This window comes from Periophthalmus magnuspinnatus, chromosome 11, assembly GCF_009829125.3.
Source record: "Periophthalmus magnuspinnatus isolate fPerMag1 chromosome 11, fPerMag1.2.pri, whole genome shotgun sequence".
Classification (NCBI taxonomy): Eukaryota; Metazoa; Chordata; class Actinopteri; order Gobiiformes; family Gobiidae; genus Periophthalmus; species Periophthalmus magnuspinnatus.
In genome coordinates, this window is record NC_047136.2 from 9,180,556 (window position 1) to 9,197,675 (window position 17,120).

Below are 17,120 nucleotides of genomic sequence, written 5' to 3' on the forward strand. Positions count from 1 at the left end.
GTCATAATTATACACAGGCCTGAGGAGGGGAGGAAAAGAAGCATGATTCTAAGACATGGAGGTTCATTTGTTTTGCTTTGGTCACTTTTCTAGGGGGATTTAATTATGACAAGGAACACATTTGTTTTCTAGCATGCTGTTTTCCACAGTGTAATATGGAATATGGAAAGGACATCTATATATCGAATCATGTGCTACAGGTTTATCATAAAGAAAACTGTAGGAAAAAAGATTTAAGGAAAATATATAATCTCACAATTACATTCTAAACAGATTTTACGTTAATTTAACATAACATATTTATCTTATTTACGTTTATTCCAGTATTTTTACATAAGAAATCACAGTACTGGGACTATTTATATTACCCATTAGCCCATACCCTTCATTTAACAGAGACAGAATTCATGTTCACATTTGACAGAAGTCTCTACTCTGTTCCTTGTTTTCATTTTGAAGCTGCCGAGCATTTGGGCACTGGAGGCTCTATGGCCTGCAGTGGCCTGCTGACGCATCCGGATGACACATACAAAAATAAAAAGTATGCTGCTTTTAAACTATTGCTGTTAAATATGTAACATGAAAACACAACTCACAAAGGCCACAGATTGAACTGAATTTGATTATCTTTACAGGGGAACACAATGAGAGCACTTACATGGGTGCCCTTTTTAAAAACAACACAAACAGAAAAACAAACATAACAAATAAGTAAATAAGTCCATATAAAACATTAACAGGTGCAGGTGTGTGTCTAAAAGTTCATTACCAGATTTTGAAATCATTATCAAAGGATGCATCTTTTAATTCTTTGTCCTTACAGTTTTCACATATTAAATGGAGAAAACTTGCACCCTCTGTATTCCATATTTTCTGTCCATTGTACTTAAATGGTCAATTTAAATTTATAAAATTTGTGTCAATGTGCTAACCACATTTTTTTTTAAATATTTCTCCAAAGGACAAATATTTTTGATAAAGAATTTAGTGCTTTATGTATGTACAAATAATGAAACATTTCTAAAATAAAAATAACCTGCAGATAGATTTGATGGACTACAGATTGTGATGGTTATTTCTCACCATTTCTCCGTTTTCAAATTATCTGTGCATTTCCTAAAATACTCCATCAGCTCTCACCACTCCATGCCAATGAGACTCCTGCTCTTTTTTCCGTGTGTTTTTGGGATATCCCAGTGGCAGTGGCAGACAACTCTGTGTACACTACAGCCCCAAACCTGCTCCAGTGCCGGGGCCTATTTTTGACATGTTTGATGCGCAGTTGACATAAATAATCGCGGTTCGAAAATACGTACGTGCATGTATGATGTTCCAGTCTTGTCTGCGCCTTTTCTTGCCGACATTTCTGATCGTGATGACAACCTATGATTGTCAAAACGCCTGCCGCTGGAGTGGCAGGCCCCGGCTTATACGCTGCCATATTTTCTCCTACTTGCCATCTCTTCCCCCCTTGGTTTGTCACTGAGGAATAGTGGGCTTAACTTGGAGTGAAGGTAAGAAGGCAGGCGGCATGAAGAACTCAATCTTTTCGTGTTCGGCCCGTTGTAGATGTCATGCGTTTTTTACTCCCACGGTGAAGTGCGGAAGGAGTTGTGGTACGGTGACAGTGTGGGAGTTAAACAGGAGTTGGAGGAGAAGCAGAGTTTGGGGAGAGACTTGACAAACAAAGCAAAGAAATATATTAAAATGACTCCGCATTGTGTACAGGACAGGTGTGCCACAAGCAATATGCAGAGGGCCGATAACCTTGAGAAGTTCTGGGACGGTTAAAGAAAAACATGCAAATAAAGGAGAATAGTTGTGAAGTTAGATTGAGAAAGTAATTGGAGTAAGTCAAATGTGAGCGTGGATGTGAGGTTTCAGTTGGTAGACCGGAATAGAAAAATGTATCTTGAAATAATGATAATATTAAAATAATAATATTGAAAAAGAGTAAAGTGTATGTATTTGTAACAAGATAAATATTTAAATGTTTTATGATGTTTATGTTTCATACAGAAAATATGCACCATTGAGTTACAAGGCTTAATTAATTGATCATCTAATTATTATTAACAACATAACATCCAAAAAATTAAGTCAATTCGCTATATCCAGTTGCAGACACTGTGCTATGTAACATCTGTTTAAGTGTTGAGCTGATCACACTAAAAATCCTGTTCTCCATCCCCCTCCCTGCACTGTCACTCCAATTAAACCGTGATCGGGATTGTCAGGAAACTGTTAATTAACGACTTGTCAAACTCTGGCTAATGATAGCGCCTTAATTTGGGGCTACAAAATAAAAGTATGATATGTCTTACATTGCAGCGTAAGGAGGCCTAACTCTGTCTCGGGACACACTGGTCTCGGTGGAGATGTCACAGCCCAGGCAGGAGTGACAACCCAACATCCATCCACCTCCTCTGCAGCGCATCTATTTATATGTGCATTTTCATATTCATGAGCTATCGGACCAGTGCCACCAGCGATGCATTTAGTGTTATTGGAAAAACTGAATCCGTACCCCCTTGGCAACTGACAGAGAAGGATTGCAATGCCCAAGTGACAAAGGACTGGCAGGGAGCGCTACTAAATCATTACACCAACTGGGCCAATGAGAGCTCATCTGCAGACCTGTAAAAATGACTGTACCTTCATTCCAGGCATTAAGTAGATTGTTTGTTCATCTGTTTACACATCTCTTAAAGCAGACCTATTATGTAAAATCTAATTTTCTGAGCTTTTAACCATGTTAGAGTTGTTTCCTTTTCTCGTTTACCCTCACAAAGTTGTTTTTGGAGTGATTCGCGCACATTTGAGCAATCTTAAATTGTTTTGTTTCAAGATGCCATATTGCCGATCAATCCCCATTTTCACTGCCACCAGGATACACCCACTGCTCTCTACTTACTGTAAATTTCTGACTATTGAGTGCTCCTGAATATAGGCTGCACCAGCTAAATTTGAAAAGAAAATACATTTTGTACATATATAAGCCACACTTCAATATAAGCCACAGGTTTTCATGTTGTAACATGAGATATTTACACAGAAAGACAGTACACGGAGATTTTTTGAGTTTTAATTTAATACACACTTTTTTCAAACTGTACCTGAAAATCGGCAGTACAGCACTAACACACCATCAACATGGGATGAACATATCTGCATGTTTGGAAAATAAAACTGCACCGACACGGGCCATCTGCTTTTAATTCCTCTAAAAGTTTTTGTCATCTATTTATATTGACTAAGTTCTTCCTGCTGCTGCCTCCAATGTCGCACCATCAGTTTATTAATACCAAGCTTATGTGCAGTGGCTCTATTTCCTTCTTTGAGGCCAGATCCATTGCCTTTAACTTAAAAGTTACATCACGCGCATTTCTTTGTGTGTTTTCCATGATGAGGCTGTGTGCATGATGCACAAATGACAAAATCAAAACTTGTGAATTCTTCAGCGCATAATGTTTCCCCACATCTGTCTCACTTTTGCATTTACTGTGAGACAGTGCCCTCCGGTGACTGTTAGCCAGTACAAATGAATTAGCCGCACCGTTGTATAGGCCGCAGAGTTCAAAGCATGGGAAAAAAAGAGCGGCTTATAGTGTGAAATTTACGGTACCTCTTTTTCCAATTTTATTTCCTTAATCAATAAAATGTGTAGGATTCAGCAGCAGCACATAGTCATTTTGGTACAAAAAAAAGCTAGCGTAAAATGCAGTTACCCAGAGGAGAGCTACATGTCAGCTCCCATTGGGCACTGCAGTTTTCTAATGCGCTGCCCAGTGGGCTTGTTTTTTTTATTAAGTTGTTTGAGATGAATATTACGATTTAAAATGTGCAAATTATAACATAAGGATGCTCAGGTGACATAAATTATAACTATATAGTAAACACAAGCACATTAAGTCTTCTTTAAAAGGACACGTAGACGAGAGCTAGAGAGGAAGAGTAAAAACAAAGATTTACAACACGACTCTCATTAGGGCAGCACTTAAACGATAGGACATGGCAAAGGGACAGGGAGCATTTAGATAAAACAAACAAGCACTTAACTTGTGGGTTTAAATCATATTTTATTACACACATGGTACTATAGAAAGAGATACACAATGAGTTCAATTTAATATTTGATTCTATACTGTTAAATACTGTGGGCCTCATTTATAAAGCGTTTGCCCATGTGCTAAACAGCTAAAGACGCTTAAAGTGGAACAAAAAAAACGCAATTTCTCAAAGAGATGCTAAAAAAGTGCAATTTTGCTCCAATGAATGAATGAATCTGCAAAATTTGGTATTTTTTTTGCCAACAGTTGCAAATTCTGAGGCAAAGGAAATGTAAATAAAGTTGTTTAGCAGGTGCTGCAAGATTTATTACAACTATGATAGCAAAAAGTATGTGATAATATAGTACAGAAGAGACAGGTGCAAACTGAGGCACTATGTGTGTCCCTGTCTCTTCACCGCTCTGATGCCACAGGTGTGTGTGCTTTTGTGCACATTTCCGTGACCCATCATCCCGCGCGTAAGTCCAAAATGAAAAGGCTGGCACTTCTTAAACTGCTGTTCAAAGTTTTCACGACTCTTTGTTAGACACTCCTTAACGCTACGGGAACACTTAAGAAGTATGGGCAAAGTGAATTTACATAACACAATGTTTAAACTATTTAATAGCGCATTGAAGCAGAGGCATGCAAACTTTTGCACTCACTGAATGCTCTTCATTTACATGTCAGTTTTGCAGCACAAATAATACGAGCACTTCCCAATGGCAAATTACACACAACACACCCACAAACATTTTTCAGTTTATACTTGCAGTTTATCACATGGACTGATGACTGAGGCCCTGTGTGTGCATTTTTCACAGGTACTGTGAAAAGTTGCTATATTTTCACAGAAATTAAGCAGGGTCTAGTTTTAGTATGTTAACCAAGTACCCTGGCATGACGAAGGAAGGCCCCATCACTCTATTTTTAAATCTATCTTCCCACTTTTCTGCCTATCCCAGTCACACGGGGACTCCTCATGCTCATTTGGGACACTCTTTTCTGAAGGCAAGAAACAGGTTTAAAATTAGAGCCCTGAATTAAATGGTTAGAAAAATGTCAATCTTTCCAACAAGGCACTTCAACCAAATAAAATTTCCCAAAGAATGCTAAGTATTTTGAAATATGTTTTTATTAATTTATTTTAATTAATTAATTAATGACAGTTACTATATATTTGTTGTGTGACTCCTCACTGGAGTCACTGCAATCAAGCATCTGTGCCATAATTTGCATACTTTGGATAAACTTCCTGACCTAATCCTCTGCTGTTATCAAGGCATGAGGATGACACAAACAGTATGTACATATCTAATCAATTACATTTAAGTAAAGATATGTCCAGTGTATATTTTTGTAGACTAATAATCACTGCTCCGATCTGCTTCCTGTTCATTTTGATTTGTGGCTCCATCTTGTCCCTCCTCCTAGCTCTCCCCGCTCCTCTTCCTCCTCTCCGCTGTAACACTCCCCACTTCCTTTAGGCCTGTGACAGTCGCGCAGCGCACAAAGACACTGCTGCCTTTGCATAATGCGGATGCACCTTCTGTAGGTCGTCTGACGCTGCTTCGACATGTGTCAGGAGCCGGCTGTGGAGGAACTTGGACTAATGATGGCACAGCGTCCAGCCCACTGCCCCCATATGCCCACTCTCTCTCCCCCTATATATATGTGTGTGAAAGTGTGTGTGCGCTAGCGGTATGGGGGCGGCAGGGTTCGTCATGCTGATTAAAAAGCATACCCCCCTCCCCATAGAAAAGACTGAGACAGCGGGGAACATGAACCACTGTCAGGTTGGCCCTACGTCGAGGACAGCAGATTGGTGTCACCTGAATTTACCGGCCTAATATGACAGGCGAGTTGTGATCCCCTGTCTGGGACGTGTCACCATGGCAGAGTTTTGGCGCTTATTTTAATGCAAATGATGGCAGCTTTGGACAAGAATGTGAATGAGACTCGTCATACTGTCCAAGGAGGTAAACCCAAGCAGTGTATACGCCGGCAGTGGTTCCATGCGATGAAATAAATACGACATTTGACATTCAAACCTGGCAACTGTAACCAGGAATAGTTGAAAATAATGAGGAATTTGTGAATAGAACTAGAGTAGCGGGAGTGTAACCTATTTACCTCATGCTCAGGTCCTGAATTGGGCGACAACAGCAGGAACACACCGATTTGTTTTTTGACAACATGATGCACTGAGTTGAACACTGAAAAACACAAAAATACATGTGTGGCTAGAGTCGTGTGCATTAAAGAAGAGAGTCTGACATTATCTCTGTAACCTAATAAGGTTATATTGTGATAAAGCTACAGTGCAACTCTGTGCAGTCCAAAACCTGCACAAATACTTTATGTATTAAACACTTATTCTAGTTGATATGTAGATGTGCCTTTACAAGACAAATGTATGTGCTATGGGCAGATAAGAGCAGTTAAAGTTAAAGAGTAAACGTAAATATATTTTTAAGTTTAGTAGATACATAAACAGTCCCTCAGTCTTGTGTTACACTATGGCAGTTAAGTGTTAATGAAGGATACTTAATTATTATTTAATTATTTATATATTTTAATAAAAACATATCTATATATTTTTGGTAAGTGCATTTGTATTGTTTGTCAGTGTTAATAGTGATGTGATTCCACAGCGTTACAGTTGTAGTAATTTAATGAATGACTGAAAATGACACTTTCAGATTTGCCATAGACTCCTGGCTGCCTCACCTGTGGTCGAACAGCAAACCACTACAGAAAACACTCCACCCTTTGATAGATCCTAAAAGACACTCAATCCATTCCAGGCTGTGGCAGCCGTCATTATTCTCCTAAGAATCCTCTTTGTCAGTTCTCCATTCTTCAGGACCTTTCCCTGGCCTGACGAATTATGTCTTGCGTATCTTGGAAACAGGACTCATCCCTGACAGGTACACAACACTTTACAAGACGCTCCTGACTGCTTCCTCTGCTGTGGATCTCTGCGGGACAAATGTGTCAACACAGCAACAACGTTCAGCCTCTCGGTCCATGACGAGATGTCTCCTATGATTTGGATCCTTCATATCCAAAACTTAATGTGTTCACAAATTTCAAGGTGCTATATTATTGTTTTGCTGTCAGAAACAAGGAAAAGTCGGTCACATTTGTCGTAAACACTTGAGTGTGAGAAAACAAGTTCACTGGGTTAGACCACAGAAACAATGGATATTGTAAATATCAAATGTGACGACTTTCCCTTTGCACAAAAAAACCTAATGAATTCTCTCTGTACAAGTTATAAGCATGCCTACTTTCAAAACAATTTAACATGCGCTGATGTGAGGCAATGGGAACATGTTTCTTAAAAGGTACATATATTGTTATCTGTCAAATAAGAACTGCTACAACTCTGCCCCAAACAATTGAGGTGGTTAGCACTCCCGCCTCACAGCAAGAGTCTCAGGTTTGATTCCCAGGTCAGGCGTTGCACTGTGTGCAGATAAATATTCAAAACCAAATGCATTCACAGCATTTGGATTTCATTTTAATTTTCAATTAAAAAGTCTGGCGTTAACGCCTGAACCAGAAAAGAAAGCATAACAATCTCCACAGTAAAATCCAAGAACCAGACAGTAGTATGGACAATATTCGCACCTCATTTCAACAAAAAAGGGCACTGTACACCCTAAAGTCAAAGGAGAGCCATAACAATTCTTGTCTTGAAATTGTTGCTTTTCAAGTTTGTACGAATCTATTTAAGTTTTCTGCTGCCAACTAGGACTTCACATTACACAAGTCACTGAGGCTGTGCACTCTGGCTGCGGTTGCCCGTGTGCAGTGCTGTGGATGGATTTACAGATGTTAGCAGGGCGGCTCGGAGCGTCTCAGGGCTTTTCCATTGCGATTATTCTAAAGGGATAACAGGCTCCATCCCGACGGCTCTTGTCATAAACAGCCTTTTGTGGAGTGTCAGATTGGTGCGGCTGTCTCATGTGCCTCTGTTGGGCTGCTAATGGCGATGACACTGAGCCAATTTATTTTGTGTCCGCTTTAAAGCAAACAAGAGTCAAGAGAGAACAAACAAAACATGGGGAGTCTGACACAGGCATACGGGGAGCTTTTGTGTCGCGGTGACAAGACAAAGATGTTCACGAGTACGTCTTGGAAACAGATACAAAAACATGTCGCTAAGGCGTGTTAGCGGTGTTAACTGTAATCGCAATAAGTGATGTGAATAGGACAGGGAGCACTGTTAGCATGGAGCTGCAGTTCAAATTGTATAACTTCACATTATAGGAGACCAAACCAGGATCTTTTAGCTGTTAGCAAAAAGTTGCCCAGATATAAATGTCTAAAGAATAGGGGGGTGGCTGATATACCACAAAAGTCAAATGATGATGCCTTCTTTTTCCTTTTTATTTTACAAAACAAACTGAACCTGATTTGAACAGCACTGTGAGGACTTTGCTCAAGTTTTTAATGACATGAAAAATATTCATGTGGGCAGTTTTTATGGCTTGTTAAAAATGAAGTCAACTAAATTAGCGATCAATGCAAATCTCACTGAATTTAAGTTTGATGTTTTCAATTCATTACGATAACTATGCATAGTTTGTACCTGATACATTCAGTCCTTGGTAGACCTTCCCTCTGTCCTGCCTGTTGCTCTCTCTCTCTCTCTGACTTTTATCTGGGGTCCCTCCTGTGAGCTCCTCTGTGCAGCGTCTAATGTTTCTGCTCCACACAGCACGCTGCCAGGCACTGAAACTCCATTGTTTCTTGACAATACAGAAAAAAGTGCCCGGGGCTAGTGTTCAAGAGCAGCGTGAGGTGGGAGCATGTCGACTTAAATACCTTCAGTGGAGACATGCCACGGCCTCTTTTATCAGGTGTCTCTCTTAAGCCCTCTGTAATGTCTAAACCTCATGTGCGATGACATGTATTTAATTCTAATACTGTTTTTTAACATTTCAAATAGGTATTGCAGGATTTCCTTAAGTCGAACAGCTGACTTTGAAATGGCCACTTTTTTCTCATAAACAGAGACTACAACCTTGTCATTCTGTTAATTGAACTACACAGTTATTAAGTGAGCTAGTCATGCAAATTAGTAAGTTGTTCTTTTGAAAATACTATGATGTTGTGAAGTAACTCTGTGGATGGACCTACAGAGTAGAAGGTCTGGGTGGTCAAAGAAATTAAGTGCAGCATTGAGATAGAATATAAAGTTCATCATTGAATTATTCTTATTGAGGCTGGTGCTGTAAAGATAATGCTGTTAATTGTATCTGTCAGCCGGAGGATTTGGAGCCTTTCTTCAGGACTGGTCTGGCCCCCCACTCTCACTCTTGGACCATATTCAAAAGCACAGGCAGTAAACCTGCCCCTCTCCTGCCCCTCTCCAGCCCCTCTCTGAGGGTCCACTGCTTTGGGACTGTCACCATCACTTACACAGAGACGCTTGACACCTGGGGAGACTGGAGCCAGCCCAGAGTCTGGTGTGGTGGTGCATGCGAGTTTGAAGGATCTCTGTTTTTGGAAAGCCCAGAGGGAAACGGCTCCTTCAGGGGGAGCTCCTGTCCTGAGCGGGCAGCGGAACTGGAACTATTTTTGTGCCAGACACTATTTGTATGTGAAGTGTCAGCCAAGGTAAATATCCCTGGCATTGCCGAAGATACAATGATTAACTTGCTATATATATCTTTAGAGTAAACTGACCTTACCAAAGATTCTTAAAGAGACACTAAACACCAAAAACACTTTTTAAATCTGTTAATCTGTAAATGGGTCTAAATTTGAGTTATAATTGACACTGTAGTGCATGTTGGTTAACAATCTGACATTTGGGTCCAAAGCCCTATCACTTTTATTATCGTCCCTTCTGTAACATACTGAAACTTGCTTGTGTTAAATGTTGTACTGTAATGTAAAACTAATACTGAATCAACTCAATAAATTTGCCTCATGGGTTGTAAAAATAATTTAGTGTTTTCACAGCATTATTAATAGAAAGGAATAGATAACTTTTAAGTGCAAAGATAGACATAAGCAGCATTTCGGTAGTGTTTTTAATATGGCAAAGCTGATAGAATATTTAGCCATTAGCTCTTATGCTAGCAGGCTTTTAGCTGTCACAGCCTCCGCCGCTGCGTCTTTCAGGTAAAACTGAGACACCACCTTGAGTCAGAGTTGCACAGGCTCCGCTCAGGCTGCGAAGTCCCACTGCGTCTGGATTTTGCCATTTCCCTCTTCTCCAAACACAAATGTCCGCTCTGTTTCGGAGTTTGGAGTGCATTGGTCAGCGCCATGTTGGATTGTTGTGGCTGTCAACCAGCTGTCAATCACTGATTCAGAGCCTGTCCCAGACTTAATCCCCTGTGCTCCTCCCAACCAGCTGGGTACTGTCCACTGTGGAGCATTTTTCAAATTTTGCTTATGGGCGAGGGCTTATAACAACTTCACTAACAGACCCCTTAAATTCCTACGTCACAGTGATGTTGCAACTCTTGCTGGAGGCAAATACAAGGTAATCCTTATTTTTTTTGGGTGCCAGAACAGGTGGAACAGCAATTGTGGCGCATACCTAAAAGTTTTAACACATAATTACCAGCACATTCCTTCACAGAAAAAACAAAAACAATTTTGATTGAATCCAATACACGTAATATAATATATATACACGTAAGATAATGCTCGTGTTTGCAGACCACACTTCATATCAAGTAAAAGAAATTATGTTTATATGTAGTAATATGTTGGTTTTATTCTGTACACATCAGCAAGTTTCTGCACAACAACAACACGATATTGTGTGTGCCATCCTTTTTCAAATATAACAAGCAAATGTGGTTAAACTATTTCTTATGAAAACATGTTACCAACACTAAGCCAGGTGAACGATGTGATGTACTGCACTGTTATCCACTCCACACGTTTGTCTTCCAGGAAACTGATGTGATTGTTTACTTTTTACAATCCATCCAACTATTTTATAGAAGCTTCACTGGATGCTGAAAGCCCAGACCTCACCCACTGTTTTTTCTAAAAACAGCAGGATGGTATGACAGGTCAAAAGGTAGAGGCAAGTTGTTTAAAGGGTCCCTTAAAATACCTTTTGGTACAACTCAACAAGATAACCTTATGTCATGTCAAAGCTACAATTTACATCTTTGTACTGTACTTCCTTACCCCACCTCTTGTACATCGCCTGAAGCCTGTAAAGGTGTATGTGAGCCTTTAGTAACGCACATACAGACACGCTCTGGATGTGCACTCTGGTCTCCAGGTGCATTGGCACATCTAAAAGGCAGACCTGGAGATCATTACATTAGGAGTTTGCCTACAAGTCGGTGGAGTCAGAGTGCCATGCAGTCTATCCTGTCAGACATGAGCAAAATAAGGGCTTGACTCAATGTTCCTCTGCACATTGCTACAGATCATGCACTCAGATTTAAAGTAACTAGCTACTATTACGTTTATTGGATATGGGCTTCATATGGTCATATTAAAACAAGAAACTAATGTTGTTAAAATGTGAAACTGAAGAGTCTTAGTAATGAGAGTAATGATTATTTTTTAATGAAAAAATGTTCCATTTTAACTCAATACTTTCTTGTAATAATGAAAAAGCCAGTAAAAATGTTTAATTCATTTTTGTCAGCTCTACCCCTCCATAGTTTGACCATTTCTAACATAGTTGACGCTTGCTGACAAAGCACACAGTGCCTTTTTTTTCCTCCAGGCTAAGCCCCACCCACCAGAAACCATCACAAAGCTTACAAACCTTTAAGGGGTCTGTATATATTATCATAGTACATATGTGCATTTAGTTGTCAGTGCGATTTGGTCCTAAAACTGCAGGGTATGAACAGGTAGGTGCTATTTAATCCTTTTCCTAGTAAACGTTTGTTTTTGAAGAATGACAAGTCGACATAGATCAGAACATGGACTTTATTTTACAACCAAGAATAAAAGAAAGTCACTCTGAATAACTGAGTTGATAAAATCTGCAAATCTATTGGTGAGAATTTCCATGTTATGTACACTTCATGTACACAAGACAAGTCATTTCTTCAGAGGAACCATATTCATTGAAAAAGGACATTTTGGTCCCAACAATATTTTGAAGCTTTTTACATTTCTTCCCATATTGGTTTAGAAAACAACATTATAAAAATGCACACAGTACAAATAATGTTGAATTGTAAAGAGCAAGATATGTCAACATACATGTATACATACTTGCTGAGTACTTGTATGGTAAGATCTTAACTTCATCAAACATCAGCTCCACATGAATAAAACTTTTACTAACACAAATACTGTACATGTTGAAACAATGCAGAAATGATAATTATTATACAAGAAACAAGATTGTTGCGAGAATTTTGTCAAATACAAAATTATAATTGTTCAGGGTTCAGGTCTCACCAAGTCTGTCATACATACATACATTTATTAATTTACACTTTCTTAAAGTGCTAATTTCATTGTAAATATTACCAGGTTTAAACATATCTGCCATTGGCCTATCATTTCCATAATCCTTCATTGTTACAGAACAGGTAGTACATCAATTTTGAAGGGGACATTTTTGTTTGGGTCAAATACTGTATTGTTTACATAAAACATGCACAGTCATAATGAAAATGCAAGTTGTTCTGGAATATCAAAACATTGTTCAAAAACTGTGACCAAAATAAGAGCATGTCCAGTTTTATCAGAGGATTTTCCAAAGGCTCAGGTACGATGCAGTGCATTAAGAAAAGCAACAATCAGTCAGTGAATGTATAGTGCCATGGCTGTTGTCCCCACTGTGCACCTCCATTAAAACTACTTACATAAAGTGGCATTAAAGCTATTACACCACTGTGTTGTAAAATGCTTGATCCAGTTGTGGCACTATCTTTTACGACAGATTGTAGCTTAGAATTATAGTGCAACGATAATCTGTCATGCTATTAACTTGACTAGAGTTCATGGTTTAACTTAACTTTTCCATCTCTTTCACAAAGACCAGGTGGTCCTCTGGAGACTTTGCATGAGTTTTACAAAGGTGCAGCTTGATTGCGTGTTTGCTGACAAAAGTCCGATTGCACAGTTTGCACTGATGCACTGAGCCGGCCTCATCTTCTGTGACTCCAGAGGACTTGTCCTCTAACCTGTTTACCTGCTGCTCGATTAAGTCAATGGAAAGTTTTGAAAGGTCCTTCAAAGTAAAACCAAGATGGGACTCCAGATGATGTATGTAAGAGGATGGAGTCCTGAACTGGGAAGCACAGTCACTGCACAGGAAGAGGGGCTGGCCGGAGTCAATATTCTTGAGGAACTTTGTTCCTCCTGTCCGTTTTAACTGGTATTTTACATTGGCCAGCCAATGTGAGATAGTAGTCATTGAGAGACCAGTGAATTTACAAATGTGGACTCTTTCCTGGGGTCCCAAGTCATTAATTACAAATTTTCCTTCAGGAGTCTCCTTGAGACTTGAGGCAAATTCCGCCTGAAGTATGAGGAGGTGCTGGGGGTTCCAGTTTGACTGTCGACCTTTACGTCGTTGGATTGTGGACAGTTCTTCTAGGCTCTCCTCACACCCATCAATATCTGACTTTTCTGATATGGAGGAGGGGGTGGTGGACTTTGGTGTTAAGCGGCCCGTCAGATTTTTCACCATGTCGGAGATATCCATGAGAGCATTTTCCCGAAGAGGCGATGGCGACTTAGAGAAAGATTTGAAAAAGGGTTTGCTGTTGTTTGGTGCGACAGAGCTCTTTGTTGAACATCCATTGGTGTTCTTTGATTTAGTTAAGTCTATAGGCTGATCATCCTCCTCTGGATACAGACTAACAGGCTCCACTTGTTTATTCTGAGCTGAGTTGTTATTGAGTTTATATAATGTTGCAAAGGGGTCCACAAAAGGCTTGTTGACTTTGGAGGCTTTTCCCAGGTGGTTGTTCATGACAGACTGCAGAGCACTGAGAGGGTTCACGGCTGGAGGTTCAGGAGAGTGGTCCGTGATAATGCTCAAGTTGCTACAACCGTTGGTCAGTGAATTTTTTGGTGAAGCAACTTCAGTTTTAACATGCCGTTCAGGCTTTGAGTCGGTCTGCTCTTCCTCTTTGCATTTTATTTGAGGTTTGTCATCAGGTACCATCTTTGGTGCTTGTTTAGACAGATTTTCAGGACTGGGAGTGCTCCGTTTGTCTTTTGAAGAGGTCACTGGTGACTTTGAGAATCTGTTATGCTTGTCCAAAACCTTTTCCTCTTTTTCATTCTTCACTGAGTTTTTTCCAGTCACCTTTTCCACAAGCTCCTCCATAGCTAACACATTGCTCTTGTGACTCAGAGGAGGTGAAGGGCTGTTTGATGTCTGAATAAGTTTCCCCAAATCAGAAGATAACACTTTTAAACTATTGTTGCTGAACAAGGGCTGAACCTGTGTAGATGAGGGCACGCTAGACTTTATTGATCCATGTAGTTGGTATGCAGCATGAATGCTGGGATAGCCGCCCCAGGTTGGAGTGCCTGTCTGGGCCTTGCTAATTGCACTTGACACTGTATTCTCCAATGACTTGAGGATGTCCAAGCCACCTTTTGGAGCCTCCTCCAGATCCTCTTCAGTTAAATACTCATATGGTTTTGCCTTTTCAGGTTTGTCCTCCTTTTCTGTAATGTCTTCTTTCTCCTCTTTGATTTTTCTCTCAGGTTCCTTCATTTCCATCTTCTCCTCTTCCTCTTTATCATCTTCCATTTTATTTTCGGGACTATCAGGCGGCAGAGGAGAACCAGGTGGTGACTTCTCATTAGGAGTTGGTAGCCTTGTTGTTGTTGGTGGAAGGGGGATTGATTGAATTTTTTCTTCAACCACTGGGTCAAAGACCAGCTGCTTTCCCTTCTTAGATGCTGTATTAGTGACTTTCAGAAAGTGCCCAGTGACCATCATGTGGGCCGTAAGCTGTTGTAAGGTGTCATGTGAACTGCCACACTCCATACATTTCAAGATCTGGGCCTTACGGGCCTCAAACTGCCATGTATAACTGGCACCATTTTGGTAACCATAGCGATTGTTGGGAGTGACATAGGGGTTGGACACTTTTTGGTCTTTGGGAGACTCTCCCATGGGAATGCTGGATGAGACTGACTCTGGAGAGCTTGGGGACATGAGATCTTGAAATGCTCTCTTTTTGGTTGGAGGTACCAGCTTTGATGTAAGCGCTGGCATTGGTTCTTTTAGAGGCACTTTCTGATAGTGTTTAGTTTTGATCATGTGGACACTGAGATCTTGCAATGACTCAAACGAATGGCCACAGTACATACATTTCAGGACTTTTTGGGCATCTTCTTTGCCCTCCATTTCTAACAAAGAGCGCTTGCGTGGCTTGGACCACTTCTTGCTTCTGTCATCCTCTTTATCCTTATTGTCATCTCTGTAGTGTCCCGTTTCATTCATATGCACTGTCAGACCAACCAAGGTGTCATAGGCTGCACTGCAATCCTTACACCTGAATTTGCTGGCCCCAGTAAACACCGGCCCATAGAGTTTATTGTTCTGCCGATAAAGCTGCACGGTGCTGAAGAGGCTAGGTTCAGGGAGGAGCTGGTATGGAGTGTGCTGTAAGGTTTTGGCTAATGCTGCCTGGTGCCAATCATAAGCTAGCCCCCCGGAGTTCCCAGAGCTAGCAGAGGTGGCGCTGTTGCTGCTGTTTGTCGCAGCCCTGGTGGGAGTGCTGCTGGTGGTAACATTTGATGTGGTTGATTCATTATTGGGGCTACATTTGTTCTTCACATTTACAGTGCTCTGGCTGTGACTATTCAGGAACCCATTGCTTCCTTTGTGATTTCCCCCATTGCTGCTGTTTGCCGCAAAATTGTTCCCTTGTTTACTTTTGAGCATGTCCATCGCAATGCTAGACCAGGAGGCATCGGAGATAAGATTTGCATAGACTGCCTTCATTTTTTCCAGACTATCTTGTATTGACATGCCATTGACAAGCTCAGTTTTTTCACTGAGCTGCTCCTCTGCCTTTTCTTGGTCAGTGAAAGAGGGCGTAGATTTGAGGTCTCCCAAATGATCACTGGTGCTGCTGAGCGGAGACGCATACCCAGCATCGGGGTTGGTGCCATTGCTGAGTGGAGAGTTCTGACAGCTAAAATGGTCGCGGTCTTCTTCATCGTTGAACAGGTACTCAGTGTCTTGGCCATCCAGAGACAGCCCATCGTCCTGCATGTGCTCCTCTTCATCTGCCTTGTTGAATTCATCTTCAGATCCATATGCTGAAAAACACAAAATGAGGAAACAAAAGTTAGACGGATAATTTGGAACTTGGCAAGGCAAGGCAAATTATTTGTATAGCGCAATTCCTACACTAATAGTAGTAATTCAAAGTGGTTTACAGAATAAGAAAGACAACTAATCATCAAAAAGCTAACATTAAAAGAGAAGAATGCAGAATAAAAACCTTGCATATAATGTTTATGTAAAAGAACACCCTTGACTCCATTCCCCTAAATGTACTGTATGTGGTTGGTAGGTGCTATAACCCTGAGCATATTATTGTCACTAGTTCCTATAGAGGACACAGGTCTGCTATAATAAAATGGCGACATCCATATCTTGACAGTGACAGATAGTCTTCCTCACCGCACAGGCTAATGAAGGTATTGAACACTTCAGCTCCACCAAGGTAGGGGTCATAGCAATGAAATATAAACAAATAAAAAACTGAAAAGAAAAATAGATGAGCTAAAATCAAACTTAGACCAAGGTCAGTCTTATAAATATACAGTATAGTGATGCGATGTAAACATGTTATGACCACTATTAGATCTTATGTGGTATATTTCAGCACTATTCCTCTAGTAGCCAACAAAAAATACCACCATTTCTTGAGCCAAATCTTTTTAACTATCATTCAAATATCTACCACTTATTAGAGAGACCGTGGTTCAGATTGCACATTTAGTTTGCCAACATACCACACATACAGTCCTCTGAATGTACAAATATGAGATAGGGGAGGAAATGCCAGCTGCATCAGCCTTGCCAAGCTATGGTTGGCTGGAGTCAACTTGGCATCAGTTGTGGAAGTCCTC

General features: G+C 40.4%; 1 protein-coding gene across 1 annotated transcript in view; it reads right to left on the reverse strand.

Annotated features, from left to right (window-relative positions):
* Positions 1–11,964: 11,964 nt before the first annotated feature.
* Positions 11,965–17,120, reverse strand: part of LOC117378605 (teashirt homolog 1-like) — a 29,719-nt gene continuing 24,563 nt past the window's right edge. The window contains exon 3 of the mRNA XM_033975235.2: positions 11,965–16,301. Coding sequence (XP_033831126.1) covers positions 13,015–16,301 — 3,287 coding nt within the window. The 3' untranslated portion in view covers positions 11,965–13,014. The remainder of the gene's footprint in view (positions 16,302–17,120) is intronic.